The sequence below is a fragment of the Lepidochelys kempii genome, chromosome 2, assembly GCF_965140285.1.
Source record: "Lepidochelys kempii isolate rLepKem1 chromosome 2, rLepKem1.hap1, whole genome shotgun sequence".
In the NCBI taxonomy this organism is placed as follows: Eukaryota; Metazoa; Chordata; order Testudines; family Cheloniidae; genus Lepidochelys; species Lepidochelys kempii.
The window spans coordinates 261,008,709-261,033,170 of record NC_136381.1 but is presented as its reverse complement, the minus strand read 5'-3'; the positions used below and the strand labels follow the sequence as shown (position 1 = coordinate 261,033,170).

General features: G+C 42.8%; 1 protein-coding gene across 7 annotated transcripts in view; it reads right to left on the bottom strand.

Moving 5' to 3' along the window:
- The window catches only part of ADCYAP1R1 (ADCYAP receptor type I), a 188,761-nt gene that overhangs the window by 49,729 nt on the left and 114,570 nt on the right, over positions 1 to 24,462 (bottom strand). For 4 of the 7 annotated variants that reach the window (XM_073334759.2, XM_073334760.2, XM_073334763.2 and 1 more), the window contains exons 5-11: positions 12,834 to 12,869; positions 12,103 to 12,144; positions 11,057 to 11,166; positions 10,378 to 10,475; positions 9,164 to 9,296; positions 4,755 to 4,908; positions 457 to 517 (exon numbers count right to left, since the gene is read on the bottom strand). In XM_073334759.2, the coding sequence (XP_073190860.1) occupies positions 457 to 517; positions 4,755 to 4,908; positions 9,164 to 9,296; positions 10,378 to 10,475; positions 11,057 to 11,166; positions 12,103 to 12,144; positions 12,834 to 12,869 (634 nt within the window). The remainder of the gene's footprint in view (positions 1 to 456; positions 518 to 4,754; positions 4,909 to 9,163; positions 9,297 to 10,377; positions 10,476 to 11,056; positions 11,167 to 12,102; positions 12,145 to 12,833; positions 12,870 to 24,462) is intronic. The other 3 variants (XM_073334762.2, XM_073334765.2, XM_073334761.2) reach the window with 2 other exon arrangements.

Below are 24,462 nucleotides of genomic sequence, written 5' to 3'. Positions count from 1 at the left end.
CTAATATTCAGAGATGCTGAGTACCTGAAATCCCCACTGGCTTCAAAGGGCATCAACTCAGAATACTGTATCACGTCTACTTCTGTGCTTAAATAGGTATTTAGGAGTCCAACCTTAGGTACTCAGTGGTTTAGCCCAATGGTTCTCAACCTGTTTACCACTGTGGGCCGCATATGTAGCCCACAATGTGTTATGTGGGCCACATCCAATACGACCAGTATGGCCCTGAGAATGTCACATGGGCCACAGCTCTGTGCTGATTGGGTCGCAAGTTGAGAACCACTGGTTTAGCCTAAGCAAATTGCCCAAAGTTATACAATGAGTTAGTGGCAGAGTTGGGAACGGAAGCCAGGTCTCCTGGCCCACATTCCCCTACTCTAACCACCAGACCTCTTCCCTTCTGTACTTCACTTGAAAATGAGGTGACTGGAGAGTTTCTCACCCAATGGTACCTACCCGGTATCATCAAAGTGAAGTCTCAGTACAGCCCAGACAGTGACACAAATTGTCGGGGTGCCTACAAAAGACAAGAGAGAGAAATCATTATTTGTTTATTGTTATTTATTATCCTTATTTGCACAGTGCACATCACTTCCATCTGATGCACAATCTTTCTCCACGGAGGTTTTATATTTCAATGGCTTATAGGGGAAAAAAAGCTGCTAGGAATGACCCCAAGCCCTACAGCTTACAACAGGATTGTTCTTGAAATGAATCTAGCAGCCCTTACTCTCTAAGGATTTGGCATTCGAGTAAGGACTTCAAGTCAGAATCCAAAAAGGGTGAGTTGACTTCAGTGAGGTTTCATGAGTATAAATGACGACAGGGAGGGGTCTATAGTGTTTCAGGCCAATGTCGTAGAATGGTGCAGGATTAGATTGTTGTGCTGTTGATATTGTTCAATCACCACACAAAACACTGGAAATAAGCCCGGCATCTTCCTCTACTTAGAGATGCTGAGGGATGCAACCGCTGCACAGAGGCAAATGTGGAGTTTTAATGGCATGCATTGTATTTTTGAAATGGGGCAAATGAAAGATTCAACCTCTGGTGGGAAGATTAAGGAGAGGGACTGACAGAAACCACAAGGAAGTAGATAACCCTAGGGTGTAGCAGGAGGTGAGACTGGCAGCCGCAAGTAAGCTTCATATATTTTGCAAAGCTGAGTTGGTGTCACATTGGTTAATAAGTAGAATTAATCTTCTCAGGGCCTGTCCTGAAGCTACTAAAATTGAGAATACCACTTTCTAAACCTATTTCGTTGAGCAAAGCAGAGCTCTGTCAAAGAAGAACATACCCAGATATTCTAAAAAGTTAAAATAGAGAGAGATTGAACAGCAACAAAAATAAACATTCTGGGGAGAGGAAATAAAGCATGTTAAGTTGAATCCAATTTTAATATTCTCATGCTTATGAAAGACCAAGGATCTTTGGGTGTATAATGGATGTTTATAAAATTTCAAACCAAAACATTACATTAGAAATGAAGATCTGATGAAACTGTAAGTATGATCAGATCAAACGGGTCTGCTGCGTCTCTTGCTTACAATGGTGTAAATCAGAAGTTACTGCAAAAAAGTCAGTGGAGCTACAACAATGAAAAGTGGGTGTGAGATCAGAATTGGGCCCAATGTATCTATTGCAAATGTAATCCAAACAACGCTTCCATATAGGGATATGCCTGGGGAGGAGATGGGGGGCAAGCAGGGGTGCAGGTCCCGGGGCCGCAGTGGGAGCTAACAGCTCTTCCAGCCACGGGACCTCAGAGGTGAGAGAGCGCGCGACCTCTTCAAGCGTCAGGACCGGAGGAGCTTGCTCCCTGCCCCTGCTCTGGCCAGAGGAGCTCTGTGATTCCGCCGGAGCCAAGTACTTGTGGATACACAGAGTCATAGAATCATTGAATATCAGGGTTGGAAAGGACCTCAGGAGGTCGTCTAGTCCAAACCCCCTGCTCAAAGCAGGACCTAATCCCCAACTAAATCATCCCAGCCAGGGCTTTGTCAAGCCTGACCTACATCTCTTGAGCCAGCTCCATGACACATGGATTTTCATTGAAACGATGAATGCACTGCTGTTTATTTCTATGCATATGGTGTTTGTGCGTGTGTTGATATGGTTGATATGGCAAGGTCAGAATAAAAGCAGCATCAAAATGCTGCTGAAAGGCCCATTCTTGCAGAGAGAATTTCTTCCCTTACCAGGAGCAGAAATTACAAGAAATCTTATGAGAAGTTAGGATCTTTCCTGAAATTATCAGTCCTATTTTGCAGGGCTAAGAGGACTGAATAGTTCAGAAAAGTATCCACATTTGTAACTGCATTAATTTTATGCTAAGTGCTGACAATGCACTTGGGGCCCTCCAAAACACTGGTGAAGACCTCAGCCCTGCAGAGTGCTGACCCCCCTTCAGCTCCTATGCATGCAGCTCCATGCACCTTGAAGCGTTGGACATCTTTTGCTCTGGGGAACTTATGATCCTGAAATCAAATATTCACCTGAGACAGGGTTGCACTATGGTCTGGTTACACATCTAGGTAGTTCTTTAATTATATAGATGAACAATCCCTTTGTCAGTGTGTCTGTATGCTGTCTTATATTGTTCTCATATTGAACACTATATTCAGATGCGCTAACAGACATAGGCCTAGAAGATCCTGCAAGCAGATCTATGGGGATAGAGCTTTACGCCTGCATGGAGTGTCATTAAACTCAGTGGGCTCTGCCTAGGCACAGAGCCCTGCTCTTTTAGATTAGATAACAGCTTAGCTGAGAAGCAGCGTGGTTGAGTGGCTAGGGTGTTGGTTTAGGCCTGCAAAGACAAGAGTTCTATACCTGGCTTTCTCACTTCATCTTTCTGTGACTCTGTTTCCCCTCCCACTCTTTATCTGTTTAGAGTGCATGATCTTCATAGCAGGAGCTGTCTCCTATGCGTATATACGGGGCCTAGCACAATGGAGCCCTGAATCCTATTGGGGCTCGTAAGTGCTAAAATAATACAAATCAGAAGAACCAGAGCTGTAAATGTTTTCAGATTTCTTTTGCTGTTTTTTTTAAATTACTCCAAGAAGTTATTTCTATCCATGATCAGTTTTGAAGGGAACTTGTTTTACAAAACATAAAACATTGGGCCTAACCTTGAGACCATGTGATTAAACCTGAGACAAGCAGCTGCAATCAATGGTTTCTCCTGTGTCTGACATCTTGGATTCATAGCCAAAATTTCAATTACATACTGTCTGATTAACATGAATTTGGCCCCAGAAGTTTCACATCCAAAATAAGCACATTACATATCATCACAGGATTCTCTAAAGCACGGTTTGTTTCTTTCCAAGATAACCAGCTCTTATTTACCTATCCACTTCTGGATTGTGAAGCGAGTCTTACTTAGAGATGCTTTCCACTCAGTCATCAGCTTTCAGACATGACTGTAGCCTCAAGGAATGAACCAGAGCGGCTATTTTTCTGATTTGTATAAGCAGAAAAGTTCCTGTTAAGAACATTAAGAACTCTTCTTGCAAAGAGAAATCCTCTAAAGGAAACCATATGCTCGCAAGTGATGCAATATCGTCCTTATTTTAATGCAGGTATGGCTAGACTGGGAGACAAGAAGAAGGTTTCAGAGTAACAGCCGTGTTAGTCTGTATTCGCAAAAAGAAAAGGAGTACTTGTGGCACTTTAGAGACTAACCAATTTATTTGAGCATGAGCTTTCGTGAGCTACAGCTCACTTCATCGGATGCATACCGTGGAAACTGCAGAAGACATTATACACACACAGAGACCATGAAACAATACCTCCTCCCACCCCACTGTCCTGCTGGTAATAGCTTATCTAAAGTGATCATCAAGTTGGGCCATTTCCAGCACAAATCCAGGTTTTCTCACCCTCTGCCCCCCCGCCCCCCACACACAAACTCACTCTCCTGCTGGCAATAGCCCATCCAAAGTGACCACTCTCTTCACAATGTGTATGATAATCAAGGTGGGCCATTTCCTGCACAAATCCAGGTTCTCTCACTCCCTCACCCCCCTCCAAAAACCACACACACAAACTCACTCTCCTGCTGGTAATAGCTTATCTAAAGTGATCATCAAGTTGGGCCATTTCCAGCACAAATCCAGGTTTTCTCACCCTCCGCACCCCCCCCCCCCCCCCACACACAAACTCACTCTCCTGCTGGTAATAGAAGCAGTTTGGTTTATAATGGCAATACTGATATCTGTAATACCAGTGGGAGGAGAAAAAAAAACTTACATCACTTAATCCACATATAATGGAGAAGTGCGGGTTGTCTGGTTTGCTTCTTTTTTGACTATTAAAACACTTCTTGGAGTGCTACAAGAGGCATGTTGATTTTCTTCAGAAAGAAAGACGTTTGGATCTCCACGGTTCTACAGCCAACCATATGACTGGCTTATGAGCACTGCTGAGGAGCCCCAAAAGGAGGTCTCATTCATCTCAAATTGGGCAAGGAAGATGGTTGTGATGCCGGGGCTTTGGGGTGGGAGGTAAGGAAGTCCTCCTTTTAGATTACATGCCACACACACTTGTACACGCAAACACATGGAGAGCATAGAAATGCAAGTGCCTGGAGCTGGTGACTGAAAATACCAGGTGGCTTCTGCTTTGATTACACTCATTCACTTGTTCTCATTCAACTCCTCATTTCAAGATAAAATTAGGGGGAGTGAAGTCTTTTGCATGCAGCAGGGTTAAAAATAAACAAAGCCCATGTAAGAAATGCCACCTACCCCAACCAATGATGGTGTACCAATAAAAATATCTCCTCTCTGGGAAAAAGGTCTCCACGAGTAAGGTGAAAAGGTACAATCCCTCAATGAACAGCCAGAAATAGTTGGACATGACACAATAGTGGAAAAAGACCATCACTGCTTTGCATTCCACCTACAAAAAAGCAAGCACAAATAAAGTTATTTTGCTGTTTCACCCATGTTTGATGGGGATATGAAAACTAGACACAGATCCCGAAATCCTCTAAACAACAAGTAAAAACAATCTGGCCTTTTATTTTATAATATGTACATCTAAAGAGTTTATGAAAACTGTTACAAGCCACTTTAAGAGTTCAGAGTAACAGCCGTGTTAGTCTGTATTCGCAAAAAGAAAAGGAGTACTTGTGGCACCTTAGAGACTAACCAATTTATTTGAGCATAAGCTTTCGTGAGCTACAGCTCACTTCATCGGATGCATACTGTGGAAAATACAGAAGATGTTTTTATACACACAAACCATGAAAATATGGGTGTTTATCACTACAAAAGGTTTTCTCTCCCCCCACCCCACTCTCCTGCTTGTAATAGCTTATCTAAAGTGATCACTCTCCTTACAATGTGTATGATAATCGACGTGGGCCATTTCCAGCACAAATCCAGGTTTTCTCCCCCCCCGCCCCCCACACACACAAACCCACTCTCCTGCTGGTAATAGCTTATCCAAAGCGATCACTCTCCTTACAATGTGCACGATAACCAAGGTGGGCCACTTTCAGCACAAATCCAGGGTTTAACAAGAACGTCTGAGGAACGGTGTGTGTGTTTGTGTTAGGAAAAAATAAGGGGAAATAGGTGCAAGGTACCCCCCCTCCCCCCGTTCCTCAGATGTTCTTGTTAAACCCTGGATTTGTGCTGGAAGTGGCCCACCTTGGTTATCGTGCACATTGTAAGGAGAGTGATCGCTTTGGATAAGCTATAACCAGCAGGAGAGTGGGTTTGTGGGGGGGGGGGGGGGGAGAAAACCTGGATTTGTGCTGGAAATGGCCCACGTCGATTATCATACACATTGTAAGGAGAGTGATCACTTTAGATAAGCTATTACCAGCAGGAGAGTGGGGTGGGGGGAGAGAAAACCTTTTGTAGTGATAAACACCCATTTTTTCATGGTTTGTGTGTATCAAAACATCTTCTGTATTTCCCACAGTATGCATCCGATGAAGTGAGCTGTAGCTCACAAAAGCTTATGCTCAAATAAATTGGTTAGTCTCTAAAGTGCCACAAGTCCTCCTTTTCTTTTCACTTTAAGAGTGCAGCTCTAAAGGGTAGAAAACCAATTTTAGCAGTTAGGTGGTATTTTATAAGTGCTTTCAGGCAGCTTAAGAACTTCTCCTAGTAGTAAGGTGTATGCCAACAATGGCAGCTAATTGCTAGATTATAGTTCTCCCTGCCTTAAGTGCAGGTAAGAAAAAGAATCTGGTTTTGTATAGAGAAATCTAAGGAAGGGTTTTAAAAAGAAGTAAAAGTGTGGAAAGGCCTGAGATTGCTAAGAGGCTCATAAAGGATGCACCCTACTGTGCAAACTTCAGAATGTTACTTCACTGCAATTTGGTGGAAGCTGTCACTCCGTGTCAGGAAATGAAAATTGAGGATAAGTTTGAAGAAAGCTGAGTGATTTACCATACGAAGCAAATGGGGAAAAGTTTTAGACAAAACTACAAATCCACTCTATCAAGCTCTGGTGGAGTCTGCTGAACCCTACACAGACATTGCGTTTGGCAGACTTGTCTTTGCAATGTTGCATGTCAACAGGATGATATTGAATCTGCAACATCACCCACTCACAAAATGGCATCACAGAATAGCCCTGAACACTGGAAGCTCATCCCTGGAGCTTGGGGAGGAGGAGACACCTGGTTCCCTCCCATTTACATTCCATCCCCTGGACACATCCTTAGCTAGTGTAAATTGGCATAGCGCCATTCACTTCAATGGAGCTACACCCTTTTATGTCAGCCAAAGATCCGGCCACCAGACTGTAGGATCTGTGGGACTCATCACTTGTGATTTGAGGTTCATGGAAACTTTGAAACTACTCAGGTAGGGCTGAGTTAATGGATTTTCAGTTTGGGAAGGCTGAACCAAATTTTTTTAAAAAAATTCTGGTTTGATCGGAACCCAAATTGGTTTTTCACAAAGTTTTCACCAAATCGAAAATGCCCCCCAAAAATTTCAGTCAACTCAAAATGTTTTCGGTGGCCTCAAAACTATGTTGTTAATTTTTTGGTCGAGTATTTCATTTTTAATTGGACATCTATGGTGGTTTCCCCTCATTTTTTTTGCCTTTTTTTTTTAATTGCCCAAAATTAATTTGAAATGCCACTTTGAGTCAACAAGTCAAAACAAAACGTTTCAAAATGAAATGGTCAAAACAAAATGTTTAATCGCTCTAAAAAAAAATGTCAACCAAAACCATTTGTCAAATTCAATCTGATCTAATGTCTCTGAGCTGGAAATTACACCGCCAGCTCAAAGTATAGCCATACTGGAGTCTATTTAAGTGAGAAAGAAAAGGCTGACGAAGAAAGTAGAGTATCAGTGTTTTCCTTTGGAAAAGAATCCTGGGACTTTACATCACAACTGGATGGGCAAGAGAGACCTCAGTTTAGCAGCTCCTCTAGATGTTCATCAGAATGATGGTGGGTTTGGATAAAGTAAGAACCAGATCAAAAATTACCCATAAAATTGAGCCAAACAAACTGAACTTTTCCTGAGGGTCAAAAAAGTTGAGATATATTTTTTAAAATATATATGTATGTTATTGTTACACACCTATGCTCTTTTTAGTCTTAGAGTGCAACAAAAGAGGCTGCTCGCCAAGGACCATTTGCCCAGCTGGAAGCCAGAAGTACTTGAAATCTCACAAGAAAGCCCCCAGCACTGTCAGTAGAGCCCGGAAGTTTAGCCAAGTATCCAAATGTCAAGGTACTGACAAAGTTGTTCACCTGCTACCATTCAGTGACCCCTACAGCAGGGCACTGCAGGCATGACCCTATGTTGCTGCACTGAGGTAAACAAGCTACCGTCACTAATTGAACTTTACTGGGGTATTCTAGAGACCATGAGGTGTGAAGCAGAGCTGTAACTAGGCATTTTAGCACCCAGGGCAAGCAAGCATATTTGCATCCCCTACCGTTCCCCCATCCCAATCTGTTTCCACCCCTGTGGCTTTGCGCCCTGGGCTGCTGCCCCGCTCGCCGTGTCCTGATTATGGCCCTGGTTTGAAGATCTAGGATATTTTTAAATCTCTGTTAGAACAATCTTCTTTCTTCCCCAAACCCAGATGTGTTCAAAAAAGACCCCCATCCCTCATCTGGGGGCACTTGGTCTCTTGTGCCCCTCCGCCCCATCCTCTTCTAGCCATGCAGGCTTGGGAAATGGAGAAACTGCCTGGATGGAGCCAGGCTTGAGCTACAGCAGTGAATTCTCGACTCTACTGGTGGCATCAGACTATGCTTTCTGGACATAAGAATGGCCCTACTGGGTCAGACCAAGGGTCCATCCAGCCCAGTATCCTGTCTTCTGACAGTGGCCAGTGCCAGGTGCCCTGGAAGGAATGAACAGAACAGGTGATCATCAAGTGATCCATCCCCTGTCACTCATTCCCAGCTTCTGGCAAACAGAGGCTCGGGACACAGTCCCTGCCCATCCTGGCTAATAGCCATCTCCCTTGTGATGATTGGCTGTTTGCGCCAACTCCCTCCCTCATAGTTCACTTCAGCCTTAATCCAGGCTTCCCTCTCTCTTTTATTCCTGCCTCCCCTCAGACTGCCTTGAACTCATTCTCTTCCCTTTGTCTTTCCTTTCAGCTGTTCACTTTCTGCCTTCCCTCCTTACCACACTCCTATCCCAGGACCCAAACTCACAATATGGGTGTGTGAATAACAATAACGTTAATAAGCAAAAGCAACCAAAAAGGTCTCACATCATGGAAGTAACAGGATGTTTGCAAACCGTCATCACTCTGTTTTCATAGGACATCTCTTTCGCTCACTGTTTACTGTTATTAAAATTACTTGTACTACTATTTGTAGCGCCTAGGAGCCCCAGTCATAGACCAAGACATTATTGTCCTAGGTGCTGTATAAGTCTCATCTGTTTACACTGGAAGCTGATCGTGATCCAGGTTTGGATTCTCTGTTACTATGCATTTGTATGAGTCAAGGGCAATGAAGGACAGACCTCAGGTGGCACATCCAGGACCAACTGCAATAGAATCACAGAAGATCAGGGTTGGAAAAGACCTGAGGAGGTCACCTAGTCCAACCCCCTGCTCAGAGCAGGACCGATCCCCAACTATTAATACAGATAGTTAACAATCATTATCTCCTTAGAGAAAAACAACGGACTTCGGCCTTGGTTCTACTTACAGTAGATATAAAACAATGGTTGCTGTCCTGTTCTGCATACAAAATCCCGTCTTTGATGAAGACTGATATTGCTCGTAGAATAAATGAAACAAAGAGGTTCATGTGAATAAAGTTCCGAGTGCAGTGAAGCTTCCTAGAAAAAGGAGAGAGGAAATGAGGGTGGATGATTGATTTCTCTCTTAAGAATACAACATCCAGACTGGTTGTTTCATGTCTGAACACCTGGAGTTTGAGCACATGTGATCCCAGCCAATCCAGCAACTCAGGAAACAGTATTCTGTGCTTTCCATGGGGCTGGGAGACCTCAGCATTTTTTTATATCTTACTGACCTCGTGGCCTTGATGATATCATGTGACAATGAATTCTACTGGCTAACTGTGCATTGTGTGACAAAAAATATATTAGGTCTATGGAAGATTTTTAAATGCATTTGCTCTAATGCTGGCATCTCTTATTGAATTTTAGTCAAAATTTTGGATTCAGTTTTTAATCTTTGCATTGTAGGTTTAGGTTTTTAGACAGTGGGGAATTTTGCTTTCCTGGTTTAAGAGATGATACTCATGAGAACCTTGATAATGTCTGTGCCTAATTTTCCTGGACAGTGTGTACACAGGTGTGAGAGCTGGTTCTTACAGAACTTTCCATGAAGACTTCATGGGCAGCACCTTCAAAAGTGCTCAACCTAACTGTTCTCATTGAAGTTGATGGTAATAGTCCCATTTACCCATTTACCTAGGAACAATGGTAGGCCATTTTACCATTGACTTCAAGATTTCATTAATCAGTGATTTGAGAGAGGAACGATGGTGACCTAAGGTAAGTCATTAAGTTTCTCTGTGTCTCATTTTCCCATTTGTAAAATGGGTATGATAACACTGTCCTATTTCCCAGGGATATTGAGAGGATAAATATGTTAAAAGATCACAAAGTGTTCAGATGCTATGGAAACAGGTGCCAGATAAGTACCTAAGACAGACCAGAGTTAGGCCAATCCTGAGTGCTTTGGAAATTCCAATCTCATGTGCACTGAAAAATGAACAAAACCAAGAATCAATGATAACACCCATTGGAAAGATCTGATTTTTAAGGGACGGCTGGCATCTTATTTTTGTAACTCCTGAGGTCAAGGACTTGATTTTTTTTTTGGTTCCCTGGACCCTGATCTTTCGTCCCCCCTACAGAGATGAGTGACAACTCATTCCTGGTGACTCACCTGAAACGACACAGGATAACCATTGCTGTGGTGAGGGATACAAGGGAAGTGCTGTATCCCACTGTGTACAGAGCCTTCACAGAGAGGTAGTAGTAATCCTTGAGAAACAAACAGGACATGGTCACCAACAGTACTGTCATGTAGGGCCAGATCTTGCTCACCTCACTCATGGGAGTAATTCCACTCACCTCAGCTCTTAATGGGACTGCTTGGATGAGAAACATGAACAGAGCTAGCCTCATACATGATGTCTTCATATACTTTTCCCGTGCCATATATAATGACCACGGTTAGCATAGGTTTGGGTCTGTCTGCGGCTTAATGCCTTACTGAGGTGACTGATAATGTGTGGGGCAAAAACTAGATTTTTATGATTGCAATCACTACTTCCTACGTTGTTTAAAGGCATAGCAGCTTACTTTAGGGCAGACTATATGCCGTAGTCAACTGTAAGGATTAATTAACTAATGTTTATAAGAGCCACATGCTGCATAAGCGGTATGTATTAATATTATGGAAATATGCAGTGTAATGCTAGACTACAAGCAAAGCCCTGCCGCTTTAGAACTCATATTTATGGATATGAATAACAGAGAATGTTGTATGGATCAGCCCTGAATCAAACAATTAACATCTGTGCACTGTTCTTCACTTGCTCCTCATTTTAAAGGGTTCCTACCTGATTTTCAGACTCTGTTTCATTTTCATCAAACCCGCAGGCATCATAATAATGAGGGAAAGGTTCAGACCAGCCATCCTCTGTGCAGTTTCTGCTGATGTCCCCTACATCTGGAATGGACACAAGCATCATGTAAAATAGGTCACAAGGGAAATGCCGTTGCCAAACCAAACAGCAGGACACATCTTCCTTTACTGACTGGAGCATTACCACACATTTCCTGGCCTGACAACAACGTAACTTAAACCTTAGCTTCAGTCCAAAGACTGCAGTTATGGAAATGTTTAAGAGGAGGATTCTGAAGCCAAGAAGGATGGTTAACATGCTTGTTCACATCTCCGATTACCCAGAACACTCTACCAGCACACGGCTGTTTCACAGTAGTAGCTCTTGTGACTACACTGAAAAATTAGACCAGTGCACGTGGGTGCACTGTTTTCTTTTCTGAATGCCCTGCAAGCCAGAACTGTAGAATGCTTTCTATTTATTGAGCCATTCCAGTTTCTTCTATTTGGATTGAACCTTAACCAGAATTGATTCCAATTTCAGCTTTTGCATGAGGATTTTCTGCCGCTCGGTATTTTTCATTTTTAGAGCAATTTTGTTAGGCAGCACAGAAAAAATAAGGTCAGTGCCACTGACATGTAGTCATGTCATTCATCCATACATGGAACAGAACGCACCTATTGAACCAGTGCATTCTTCTGTGAGCATTCCATTATTTGCTGAATTTCAGTACGTTATTGTTGCACACCAGCTCCCAGGTCTCTGCAGAAATAGCTACTAAATCACACTGTTGGGTTTCTTCTACACCATTCAGTAATTATTGTTACAGTAGTAAATATAATTTATAATTATATCCTTGTTAGACTGTAACATTCAATTGATGGATCTTCATAATGCTGCTAAAAGTAACACACAACTAAGCATGGCACTATAATTAGAATTCATCTGAAAAATAACTTCCAGCTGGCAGGAGAGAAAGCTGGGTTATTCCTTTAGAACAGCGTAAAAATAAATAAAACATCCTTGTTTCTTTTCCTTACCTAAGGGAGTTTGGCCTGTGCTATCCAATAGGTCAAAATCACCTACAAAACCAGAAATATAGTGAGGACATTTTGTTTACAGCTTCTACAATATGGGTTTGATCCAATGTCCAGGAAAGTCTCCTTTCTGATTTCCAGGGTATTTGGATCAGGTCCTAAATAAGTGGCCTGTTTTGTTTTGCCTTTGGGAAAGGTGAAATTGCAAATATGGGTTCACCCTCTAGTTTGAATGACGAACATACTTATGCTAAAGTTTACACACACACACACATTTAAAAATCTACAATAAGATGGAGTTAACGTTGAGAGTGCAGATCAGTAATTTAGGATAAAATACCCACGACATCCCTGTAATGTATCCCAAAATCAAGCGGTATAAATCCAAGACAATAAGAGTTATGATAAAATATAAAGAAAATCCAAACATGTTAATGAATGGAAATGCACAATTAAGGCACCTAAACAACCTTAGTTCTGCCCTGTATTATGCAATAACCATATGATTTTGAGTAAGACATTTTAGCATTTAGATTAAACTAATTTTAAAAGACATCAAATTTTTATTTCCCCTCATGAGTGCTATTGTACTACCAATATTTACGAAGTACAAAAATAACGGGTGTCTGTCTAAATTTTTAGTCTGAGGCACATCATAACCCAGAGCAATTTAGAGAGATGAGCTCTGGGAGAAGATGTATAAAAGCTTGGAAGCCAACAGAACTGCCTCCTACCTGGATGAGTTTGCCCCATGTTATCCACTTCCCAACCTGGAAAGAAATAACATCTGGTTAGCACAGATGATTTTTTCTTTTTTTCTTTTTTTTACTGGTTTGTTTTCCATAATAACAAAATGTGATTGCAATGTCTGGGAAAGTTCTGTGATCACAGCGGTCCCTTCTGGCCTCGGAATCTATGAATGTATGTCTGACAGGAAAACAAGAATGTAAGGATACAGAATCATAGAAATGTAGAGCTGGAAGGGACCTTGCGCTGAGGGAGGACCACATATACCCACATTATCTCTGACAGGTCTAACCTGTTCTTAAAAGCCTCAAATGACAGGGAATTCACAACCTCCCTATAGTTAGCAAGTTTTTCCTAATAACTAATCTAAATCTCCCTTGCTGCAGATGAAGGTCATTGCTTCTTGTCCTCGGTGAACAGGAGAACAATTGATCACTGTCCTTTTTGTAACAGCCCTTAATATATTTGAAGACTGTTATCAAGTCCCCCCTCAGTCTTCTTTTCTCAAGACTAAACAGATCCAATTTTTTTAACCTTCCCTCATAGGTCAGGTTTTCTAAACCTTTTATCATTTTTGTTGCTGTCCTCTGGCCTCTTGCCAATTTGGCCACATCTTTCCTAAAGTGTGACACCCAGAACTGGACACAGTACTTCAGCTGAGGCCTCACCAGCATTGAGGAGATCAGAGCAATTATCTCCCATGTCTTACATAGGATATTCCTGTTAGTACACCCCAGAATATTAGCCATTTTACAATAGCAGCGCATTGTTGGCTCATATTCACTTTGTGATCCAGTTATGCCCCATTCGGTATTTGTGTACTTGGTTTTTCCTTCCTACGTGAAGTACTTTTCACTTGTCTTTTTTGAATTTCATCTTATTGGTTTCAGACCAATTCAAAGTCGTTTTGAATTCTAATCCTGTCCTCCAAAGTGCCTGCAATCCCTTCCACATTGGTGTCACCTGTAAAATTTATAAGCATACTCTACATTCTGTTATCCAAGTCATTATCCAACCGATCCAGATACGCCTACCCAGTTTGACTGCAAACTATTGATAACTACTCTTTGAATAATCTTTCAACCAGTTGTGCATGCACCTTGTAATAATTTCATCTAGACCACATTTTCCTAATTTGCTTATGCAAATGTGTTGGGGGACTGTTCCAAAAACCTTACAAAAATCAAGATATACCATGTCTATCAATTCCCCCCATCCACTAGGCCAGTAACCCTGACAAAGAAGAAAATTAGATTAGTTTGGCATGATTTGTTCTTGACAAACCTATGTTGGCTATTCCTTATAACTCTATTATCCTATAACTGATTGTTCAATAATTTATTTCAGTATCTTTCTAGGTAACAGTGTTAGCCTAACTGGTCCATAATTCCCCGGCTCCTCTTTGTTCCTCTTTTTAAAGGTAGGTACTATGTTTGCTCTTTGCCAGTCCTCTGAGACCTCATCCATTGTTCATGAGTTCTCAAAGATAATTGCTAATGAGCCCAAGATTGCTTCAGCTAGTTCTTTGAATCTGCTAAGATGAATTTCATCAGGTCCTGCTGACTTGAATACATCTAATTTACCTAAATATTCTTTGACCTGTTCTTTCCCTGTTTTGGCTTGTGTTCCTTCCCATTTGTCGTTACAATTAATTGTGTTGAGTATCTGGTCACATTAACCTTACCAATTTCTTCATAAGAACCTTTAACATATTTGAAGCCTGTTATCAGCCCCCCACCCACTCGTCTTTTCTCAAGATTAAACATGGCCACTTTCTTTTAAACCTTTCCTCATAGGTCAGATTTTCTAAACCTTTCATCAGTTTTGTTGCGCTCCTCTGGACCCTCTGATTTGTCTATATCTTTCTTAAATTGCAGTGCCCAGTACCTGATATGTTTACTTCCTGTATATTATTCAATCTCTAGATATCTCTGTGTGCTGTATAGTGTTCCAGGCAGGGTGCAGCTCCTAGAAAACTAGAGACCCAAAGCAGGTACTCAAATTGTGTGGAAACCTGGTTGGTTGTTTATCTGCAGTTGGTTTTCTTAATAAGCAGTGTCTTGTTTAAGAAGGTCAGTGATTCCCTATATCATGATGAGCAGGTCTAAGTTTTATTCAGGTCTCCTCCACTGAGATACTATGTAACCTTGGGCAAGTCACTTAACCAGTCTGGGCCTCATTTTTCTTGTATTTAAAATGAAGCTACCTCCCATGTTAAAAAACAAATTGAGGATCAAATTCTGCCTTCATGTACACCTCATATAGCACTGAGGACCTGGATTAAGATTGCATGGGATGCAAAGACAGCATTTTAAGCTATGTCTCTTTATGCTTTAGTGGGAAATGAGACTCAGATTTTTTTAAGGTATTGGGTACAGTAAAGCACAAGTAGTTGTGGGTATTTGGGGTAAGCTGCAGGGGAGCCTATCTCTGGATCTAAAATTCTCTAATTTAATATATACATAGAAGGGTTCTGCTGTTGTTTGCAGGGTGGCAAACCCCACTCCAAGATACCAGACAATAAACCATTATTCACACCCTTCAGCCTTTGGAGTAAGGCTGGAAGGGCAGGATCTTTATTTAACTTTTACTCCCCCACTCAGTCTCCTTAGTTGTAATTTGTCTCGACATCTGCAGCCAGCAGAGAAGCGTGGATGGCCAATTGGGGCCGTAAGGCCAATTGGGGCTGGTCTAAAACAAACCCACACTCCTTGGAAGCTGGAATTATTAATCCTTGCACAGTACTGGACACATCTGCTCTGGAGTGCACATTGGGCCAGACAGTCAGCTTATGTAAATTAATGTCACTCCATTGTAGTCACTAGAGCTACAGTGAATTATGCCAGCGGATCTGGCATACTTTCCAGCAGCCTGAAAATCCTGTGAGGTTAGTTCATATTCTGCCAGGCAGATCAACCTGCTATCCTGCTGAGCCAAAGACTTGGGATTTCAACTACTGCTTAATAGAATTCAAGGTGTTGGGTGTGGTGTGAGTGTGTGTGGGGGGGGGGGTATATGCCTGGTTAGAAAAGTTTCCCAGCTGCACAGCTTCCTTTACGACGTGACATGATCCTGAAAAAAAGATCCAAGATACTGCAACAATTTTGATGCCTGGAATGCATGATGATGCAATGCAGACAAGATAGATCAGAGGAAATCTGAGGAGTGCTTGGGTAGATCTGAAAGCTCGTTGATTTTCTGCCATCAAGTTGGAATTGCCCTCTGCCTACCTCCCATCAATCCTATTTGCTGCCTTAGTGAAGCTAAGGGCCTGACCCAAAGCCTACTGAAGTCAGAGTCCCTCAAGTGACTTCAGTGGGTTTTGCACGAGGCTCTGTGTCAGAGAACTGAGCATACCAGTCAGATAAAAGATGAGCCATGTATAGCCACAAGGTGGCAGTGTTGCACCAGAGAAGAAGAGTCATGGTGGAAAACTAACTGTGATCTTCACGATTCCAGACTAGTTCTGTCAATGCTCTACTGAAAAAAATACACAGTGAAAAGATGTGGACAATGTTTTATCTGCCTTTTGCAGGCTGACTGTTTGGATGACCTTAAGTCCTTTAGAACATGGAGTGTCCCAATACCCTCAGATTGTCCTACACTAACTCCGAACGTGACCCACAGCTATTAACTAGGGACTGGAATAGCCACACATCTACCTTTTATGGAGGTCTTTTATAAAAATAGGTGGTGTAAAATGCTGAGAGATCTGTCTAGCTCCTGCTGAAAACAGAACAGCGGTACAGGACAAAAATAATGAATGGACCCTTGCCAGCACCACATAAGAGGAACTTGTGTTTTACGTTTTTTAATTTTTATTTCACATGTTTTTGCTCTTAAAATAAACTGAAATGGCACTTTGGAGCAACTAAATGGGAAATCAAAGACTTCAGTGGGAGGATTACAGGGATTATAGGGCGAGTGGGGGGGCCAGGAAAACAAATCAGCAAGCCTAAACATCCAAGCCTCTTGCATCGTCATCATCATCATCCTTCTATTCAAATCCCTGGCAGGCAAACTGGGCTGCTGAGGTTGCTTGGATACATGTATTCAACATCTAATGTGTGTCCTCAACTCACTAGTCATTTTCAAGGACTAATCTTGAACCTCGTGAACAGAATGCCAATACGGTGACAGGGTTCTTTGCAGAAATGTATCAACTGCCACTTCTTTGCTGGTCATATTTGTTGCATATTTTGAAACACCGGTTAGGTCTGCAAATAGTGGGACTGGTTGACCAACATTTTGTGTCATCAATATTCACTGAACGCTGTACTTGTCAAATGGTATATGACCAGCTCTCACAGCACAAATACTAGATCTATCTAAAAGGGTCAAGGGCACAATCCATCTCCCATTGGCATCAATGGGAGTTTTGCCACTGACTTTACTGGGAGCAGAATCCAATGCAAAGCTCAGGGTTCTCTGATTGCGGTCCCTCAGTCAGACCCCAAACCTACTCTCACTGAAATCAATGGCAAAACTTGCACAGGAATTGCCAGACAAGATTAGATTCATGGTGCATCTGGCCCAGTATCCGGTCTCTCTGCTTCAGAGGAAGGGGCAAGAATCTCCACAGTAGGCAGATGTGGGATAACCTGGTCCACATGAAGGTCTCATCTTAATCCCTAATAAAGATTGTCTTAAATCTTAAAGCAGCAGGTTTTCTAGCCTTTCTAATACTATTTTTCTCCTAGCATTAACTATTGGGAACATGCTCTCTCTCTCTCTCAAACTATTTCTCCTAGAAGCTGACAAGAAAGAAAAAGAGATAGATTCTTACTATTTGTGTTTATTTCTGACTACTCAGAAGGCACTCAGATATGGGGATGACGGAACATAGGCTTTTGGTTCATTTTGCATTTCATAACATTTGCAGTCACAGCCACAACATTACACTAACGTAGCTTTGTGTAATGAATAGCCTTTTTATGTTGAAAAAAAATCCCCATCTAGCCAAATTACTGCTGCATTTTTACCAGTGCTGGACAAAGTTAATGGATTGATATTTTCTACAATGTTAAATTTCTGACTGTCCTAATAGCACATTTCCATTTTATTAACATATTTTTCTGCAGCCCAGAATTTGCTAATGCATTAGAGAAAGTTCCAGGAGAACCTTTTACTATCTGGAGCTTTTAGACTTTATCCATCAACCTAATTTTCACTAATACGTTAAGCCACTGGAAAGTCAATTAGATTTACATTCTACATTATGCTCTGCATTACAACTAGAAGTCAAAGCCAATCACATGAGCGTGAGGATAAAAAACATGTTGTAAATATAATTGCAGGGAAGCTACGGGCTACAGTCTGGCTTTCCCATCTCTGGGTGCCATTCTCATTGAAGTTTACAGCACCCAAGTGTGCATGTATCCAAACCTAGAATATGGAGGTGGATTAACTACACCGACAGAAGTTCTTGCATAGAAGCAACTTCACTAAAACGCTACAGTGTTGCTATACATGAAGACAAGCCCTACGTTTATTCATATTATTCACCGAGTTCAGCTGGGTTACTCCCATTCTTAAAGTTAAGCAGGGTTAGGGTGTAAATCTGAATTTGGATAGGAAACCTGAGATTGCTGACTGGACGCTGTCCAATCCTCTGAGCTTTCAAATAGGGCAGAATTTTGCTCTTAGGTCTGGTCTTACACTGTGGGGGGGAGGGCAGGAATCGATCTAAGATATGCAACTTCAGGTACGTGACTAATGTAGCTGAAGTCGACATCTTTAAATCTACTTACCATGGGGTCTTCTCTGCAGTAAGTTGATGGCTGACGCTCTCCCGTCGACTCCACCTGAGCCTCTCGCCCTAGTGGAGTACCGGAGTCGACGGGAGAGTGCTCGGCAGTCGATTTATCGCGTCTAGACTAGATGCGATAAATTGACCCCCACTGGATTGATCACTGCCTGTCGATCCAGTGGGCAATGTAGACAAGCCCTTACTATGTATGCTCTCAATGGTATGTACTCATATGGACTCCCAACACAGTACCAGCATGCACCTTCAATCTGACTCAAATTCTCGAAGTCCTGTTAAAACAAGAACAGAGTTTCCTTTTCAACAAGAAACCCAGAGTTACAACCGCAACATTCTTTGGCTTTCTCCTCCTCTTCCTGGCTGCAGAGCTTACAAAGAATGGGTGCAGTACTCCATGTCCCAGTGAGCATTCACAGGGAGCTTGATTAACCCCACTTGGTTTCAGCTGTAGGCCTTTGGAACTCCCTGGAGATCAATGGACTGACACTGGGGTTTAATGATGTAAGGTCGGGCATAATTAGTCCCGAAGCATCCACACCATGTTCCAATGAGGCACAGCTTGGCTTTGAAACTCACAGGCTAAAAAAGAAGAAGAACTGCATTGAAGACCCAGACAATGACCATTCTGCAGCTGATGTGCTGCCTTGCTGTAGAACATTTCGCCCTCCTGGCTCCCACCCGAGTCCTTCTGTTATATTATTCTCAGCACATGGACACTGAGGGCTCTGGTGCACTAGGCTTTTCAAATAAATCAAAGGAAACACATTGAGATGATTAAAATGGGCTAGATTCATCAAAGGCACTACAGAGAAAACACATTTTCAAAAACAAAATCAGTGAATAAATAGCACTTCCTCTTCGTTACGGATTTCAATTGAAGTCTGGTTTCAGAGTAGCAGCCATGTTAGTCTGTATCCGCAAAAAGAAAAGGAGGACTTGTGGCACCATAGAGACTAACAAATTTATTTGAGCATAAGCTTTTGTGAGCTACAGCTCACTTCATCGGATCCACTGTATGCATCCAATGAAGTGAGCTGTAGCTCATGGAAGCTTATGCTCAAATAAATTGGTTAGTCTCTAAGGTGCCACAAGTCCTCCTTTTCAATTAAAGTCTTACAGTCATGGTTCACATTGAAGTCTGTGCTATATGTGTTGTAAGTAACAGCACAAGACTTGATGAATAGTATCCATCAAATAATGTATTTGAACATTTATTTTTCAATCAGTAATTGCTTACACATGTCAAACTCTATAGCAGGTCTAATAATCTCCATCTAATCATATGTTCAGCAGAGTGTTACTCGTCTAATATATTGTTTGAGAGACCGTTTTGTCCAGTGTTTGACACAATAGTTTATAGTCTCCAGAGGGCAGTGATATTTTAGTCTAATCCATGAAGGGATTATTGGGTTGGGTTTAGTGGCCTATGATGTGCAGCAGCTCAGATGAGATGATTAGGTTGTCCCTTCTGTTATTATTACTATTATTTATTATTTGTATTACTGTCAATCCCAGGAGCCCTAGTCATGGACCATTGTGCTAGGCACTGTACAAACAGAACAAAAAGAGACAGTCACTGTCCCATGGAGTTTACAAACTAAGCATAAGACAAATGACAACAGGTGGATACCGGCAGATCAACGGGGGAGTACAAGGAACCACTGAGACAATATTGGTCAGCCTGGAAGGCGTGTTCTCTGCACATGGACAGCGTTTTGGCCTAACAATCTATGGCCATCTCTGATACTTACAAAGTGCCACTTTTTCAAAATTACAGAAAATTGTTCATCAGCTCTATAGCTATTTATAATTACTAGTATCACAGTACCACCTGGAAACCCTAAGCAAACTCCAGGGTCCCACTGTGCTAGAAGCTCTACAAACACATGGTAAGAGAGAATACTTGGGGACAGAGACTTACAATCTAAATCAACAAGACAGACAAAGGAAGTATTGTTTATCATCATTTTATAGACGGGAGAACCAAAGCATATAGATGAAATGACTTGCTCAAGGTCACATGGAGTGTACAGCAGAGATGGGAATTGGACCCAGATCTCCTGAATCTCAGTCTCCTGTATTAACCACAAGAACATCCTTCCTCTCTGTTGGTCATTAATGTAATAGAGTTTTGACAAACAAGAAATGCCATTGATCTATTGAAGCTAGACAATCACAACTACCTCCTCGCTACCCCCTTGATGTATGTGAATCATAATGCTCAAGTAACTTCTAAGTGCATCTCAGGTTGAACAGGCCAAAAAATAGGATATAATACATATTTAAGCCTCAGTATATTCTTTTAAATTGTCTTCTACAAATTGACTTTCTCCCCCCTGCTCTCTATGTCGGCTGGCCTTGGGATTGGGTGTATCTTGTGTTCATGTTTATCTGGGGATAACTTCTATTTAACCCTTTGTTCAGTGGTGCAGCAGGTACGGCTGGAGGGAACAGAGGCAGTCAGAGCTCATGTTGTTCCAAAGCACCTTGATAACCTATTTTTCTTATTCTCATTCTCCCTCATTAAGTATTTTGGGTTGCAGGGTCAGCTGACAAAAGGTAACCCTCAAATGGATATGATCCTGAGACAACTGGAATCAATCACAAAGCCCCTATTGATTTCAGTGTGTGCAGGATCAAGCCCTATATAAATGTGTGTGAGAGAGAGAGAGAGAGACGGAATATGGATAACACTTTCTCTAGACGTTCTCTGTTGTGCTCTCCACCTAGGTAGGGTGTGAGCTTCTTGGACAGGGATCATGCCTTCTGTGTCTTGTACAGCACTGATTGTATTGTTAACGCTTACTGGCTAATAAATATCAGAGCTAGCTTCTACTACAAGATGCCCTTTTCCTCCCTCGCCTATTGTGCTGTGCATGAGATCCTGCAGCAATCTGTTCAACCAGCTTGCAAAGCGGCATCAGCAAGCAGCAGTCCAGTTAGACACCAACTTTTCCAGGGTCTTGTTCATCAGCTTTTCCCACTGCTAAGCTCACCTTCCTGCACACTGCACCTGTCCCTCTCCTTGCTGTTTCCACTGCCTTCAGTCCATCCCCACACAGTAAGTCCTCCAGGTCCCTCACCTTCCATCTGTTCTGAAAGCAATTCAGATGTCGATTCCTTGTGGTCTCATTTACCGTTTCTATGGCAAGCAGTAGCTCAGCAAGGTTACAGAGGGCATTGGTTTAGATTGCTATTTCTGCCTGGAATTCTCCGAGGGCAGACACTATTCAGTGGCTGGGGCACTTTGCTGAGAGCCTGGTAGCACATTACGGCTCAGATAGGGTATTGTGAGAGACGAGAATACCTTTCACACGCTGGTATTTTGATGAAGTAGTGAGAAGAGACTGGAGCACTGGTGGTGGTCATCAGACTTTGTGTTTGATCCTTGGTAGCACAGAGACCTCTTACATTCCCATGCTGGGGTTGTGGGGAAGGCCAGCAAAATGTGCTTGTCCTCTAACACAGCATCTGCCAAGGCTAGACCAAGGGCACTGTATGGAAGTTTGGATACAGAGGTGATCCTTCTTTGCTGTGAATTCCCCCCCACCCCTTTCCCAACTGGACTGCCTGGAGATGTGGGAGCAGGGTCATGCTGAGTTTCAATCCCTCTTGCTTGTTTAGAGAAGCTGGGAGAATTATGGTCTCCATCTGCAAACTCACCAGTGATGAAAGACCAGCCAGAAAGAAGTGTTCCCCTGTTAACAGCAATTGTTGATGTCCTCCTGCAAGAATGCAGAAGGCTGGCTTCCCTCAAAGAAAAAGTCATCAGGACCCCGAGCAGAAATGCTCCTGGAATCTTAGTGAGACAAGGTGAGTGAGGTAATCTCTTTTACTGGACCAACTTCTGTTGGTGGAAGAGACAGGCTTTTGAATTTACACTGATCTCTGGAATCTCAGACATTTAGCAGTGACTAAATATATTCTTTAACACCTCCACATGGCCAGGAATTTGTAACCTTCTCTCTCAACTAAGGGTGGTGTGACTGGGGACACTCTCCTCTCAGGAGTGCCTCCTGTTGGTCAGGTGCAAACTTGAACACACTCTCTCTCTTTCTCTCTCCTCCAGTGCCACCTTTGGGCTGGCTGTTAACCACATCAGGTGGGTTTTCAGTGGCCAGCCCTCTGGGCAACACAGTCTCTATGCATGAATAAACAAACCCCTTCTGGGGTAACAAAAGTCCAACAGGACCTACCAGTGTGCCCTGGTTGATATCTGCAGCCCTGTCTCTGGGCTCAGTTCTCAGCCCCTTCTGGGCTTGCTTTAAGTCCGTGTCTGCCTGGTATAGCGCAATGCCTCCAGGGCTTTCTCCCAGGGGGCTCTTTAAGTCACGTCCTTCACTTGGGCCTCTAAAGAAGCCTTATCCCCTTCTTGGGGCTTAGGCAACCCTGCCAGTGGCTGGAGGGTGGACTCAGGCCTACCCACTACTCTGGGTCCCAACCCAGGGACCATACAAATAGCAGCCATGTGCTGCTTCAGTTAACTCTATCACTGCTGCTATTCCCTGGGCCACTTCCCATATAGCTCCTTCCTCTTCACCCTTACCTCAGGGTTCTCTGTCTGTTCCCTGCTTGAGCAGGGTCTCTCTCAGGCCTTCTTGCCTGGAGACTTTCACAGCCTTCCAGTCTTTCCTTCTTCACCCTTCTGGTCCCAGCCAGCAACTGAACTTCTCAAGCCCTGCAACTCCTTTTAATTGAGCTTGCTGAGCTCTGATTGGCTGCTTCCCTGAAGCCTTGCTAGGCAGGCCTGGCGGACCTACCTTCCCTGCTCCTTTTCCTGGGGCAGGGTGTCATAGGACCTCGAGGCCTCCAGCAGGGGCATCAAAGGGCCTGGTACAGCCCATCACAGGTGGTTTTTGGCATTTGATCAACTCTGGACAGGACAACTGAAGGGCATTCTATCTGGGGTTACCTTTGAAAGACACCCAAAAGTTTCAGTACAAGGCAACAGCTTGCTTTACTCTGGATTTTGCTTCTGAGTGCCATGCAAGATGCTGGGGTCAAGCTCAGTATGAAGCCCTGTGTGACCTATTGTCTGGATATCTAAAGAGGACACCTCTTTCCCTGTGTATACTGATGCTAGTTGAGCTCAGCTGGAGTATTTATTAGCGGTCTGTATATTTGAACTCTAGTGGACTGGGGCACCTTTTTTTTTTTCCGGTGGAGATTCCTTGTTTCTGGAGTTTGCTTCCCAGGTCAGTTTCCCTAACAGGAGTCTGAAAAATCCACCAAGAGAGAACTTTGGACTGAAAAGTCAGACCCCAGCTACCCAATTCTTTAGCCACACTTATTTGCCAGCAGTGCATGACTGCTGCAATGCTGACATTAATTTCAGCTAGTCACAGAGAAAGCTTGCTTCTCCAGGCGCAGTAAAAATGCGGATTTTCTCTAGCTACATTTTATTGCTTGTAAAGTCTCTGATCTTAAATAGTCAGCTTTACTGTCTCTCTCTACCAATAACATTCCAGGACTGTCAATTGTCTATGTGATTCTGAAGCCTAGAATGTCTCTTGAGTCAGTGTGAAGCAATAGAAACAGCTACAAGCATGGTGGAGAGCTCTTTTTGTTCAGAATATCACCAGGTTCAATCATCACTGAGATCTCTCGTCTGTTAGTAGGCAATTTTTAAACTTCCAGCCATTTTGACTTTATGAATTACATGGTGTGACAAAGTTTCTCCTCTACCTTGGTGGGTCTGGTGCTTATTGGCGGATTTGCTCGCCTTGGAGCTTCATGGCAGCCCTTAGTTTGGCTGTTTTCATGAACCCACAGTCCAGGTCAACTCCTCCTGTGTCTGACCAGGAGTTCAGAGGTTTGGGGGGAATCCGGGCCTGCCCTCTACTCCGGGT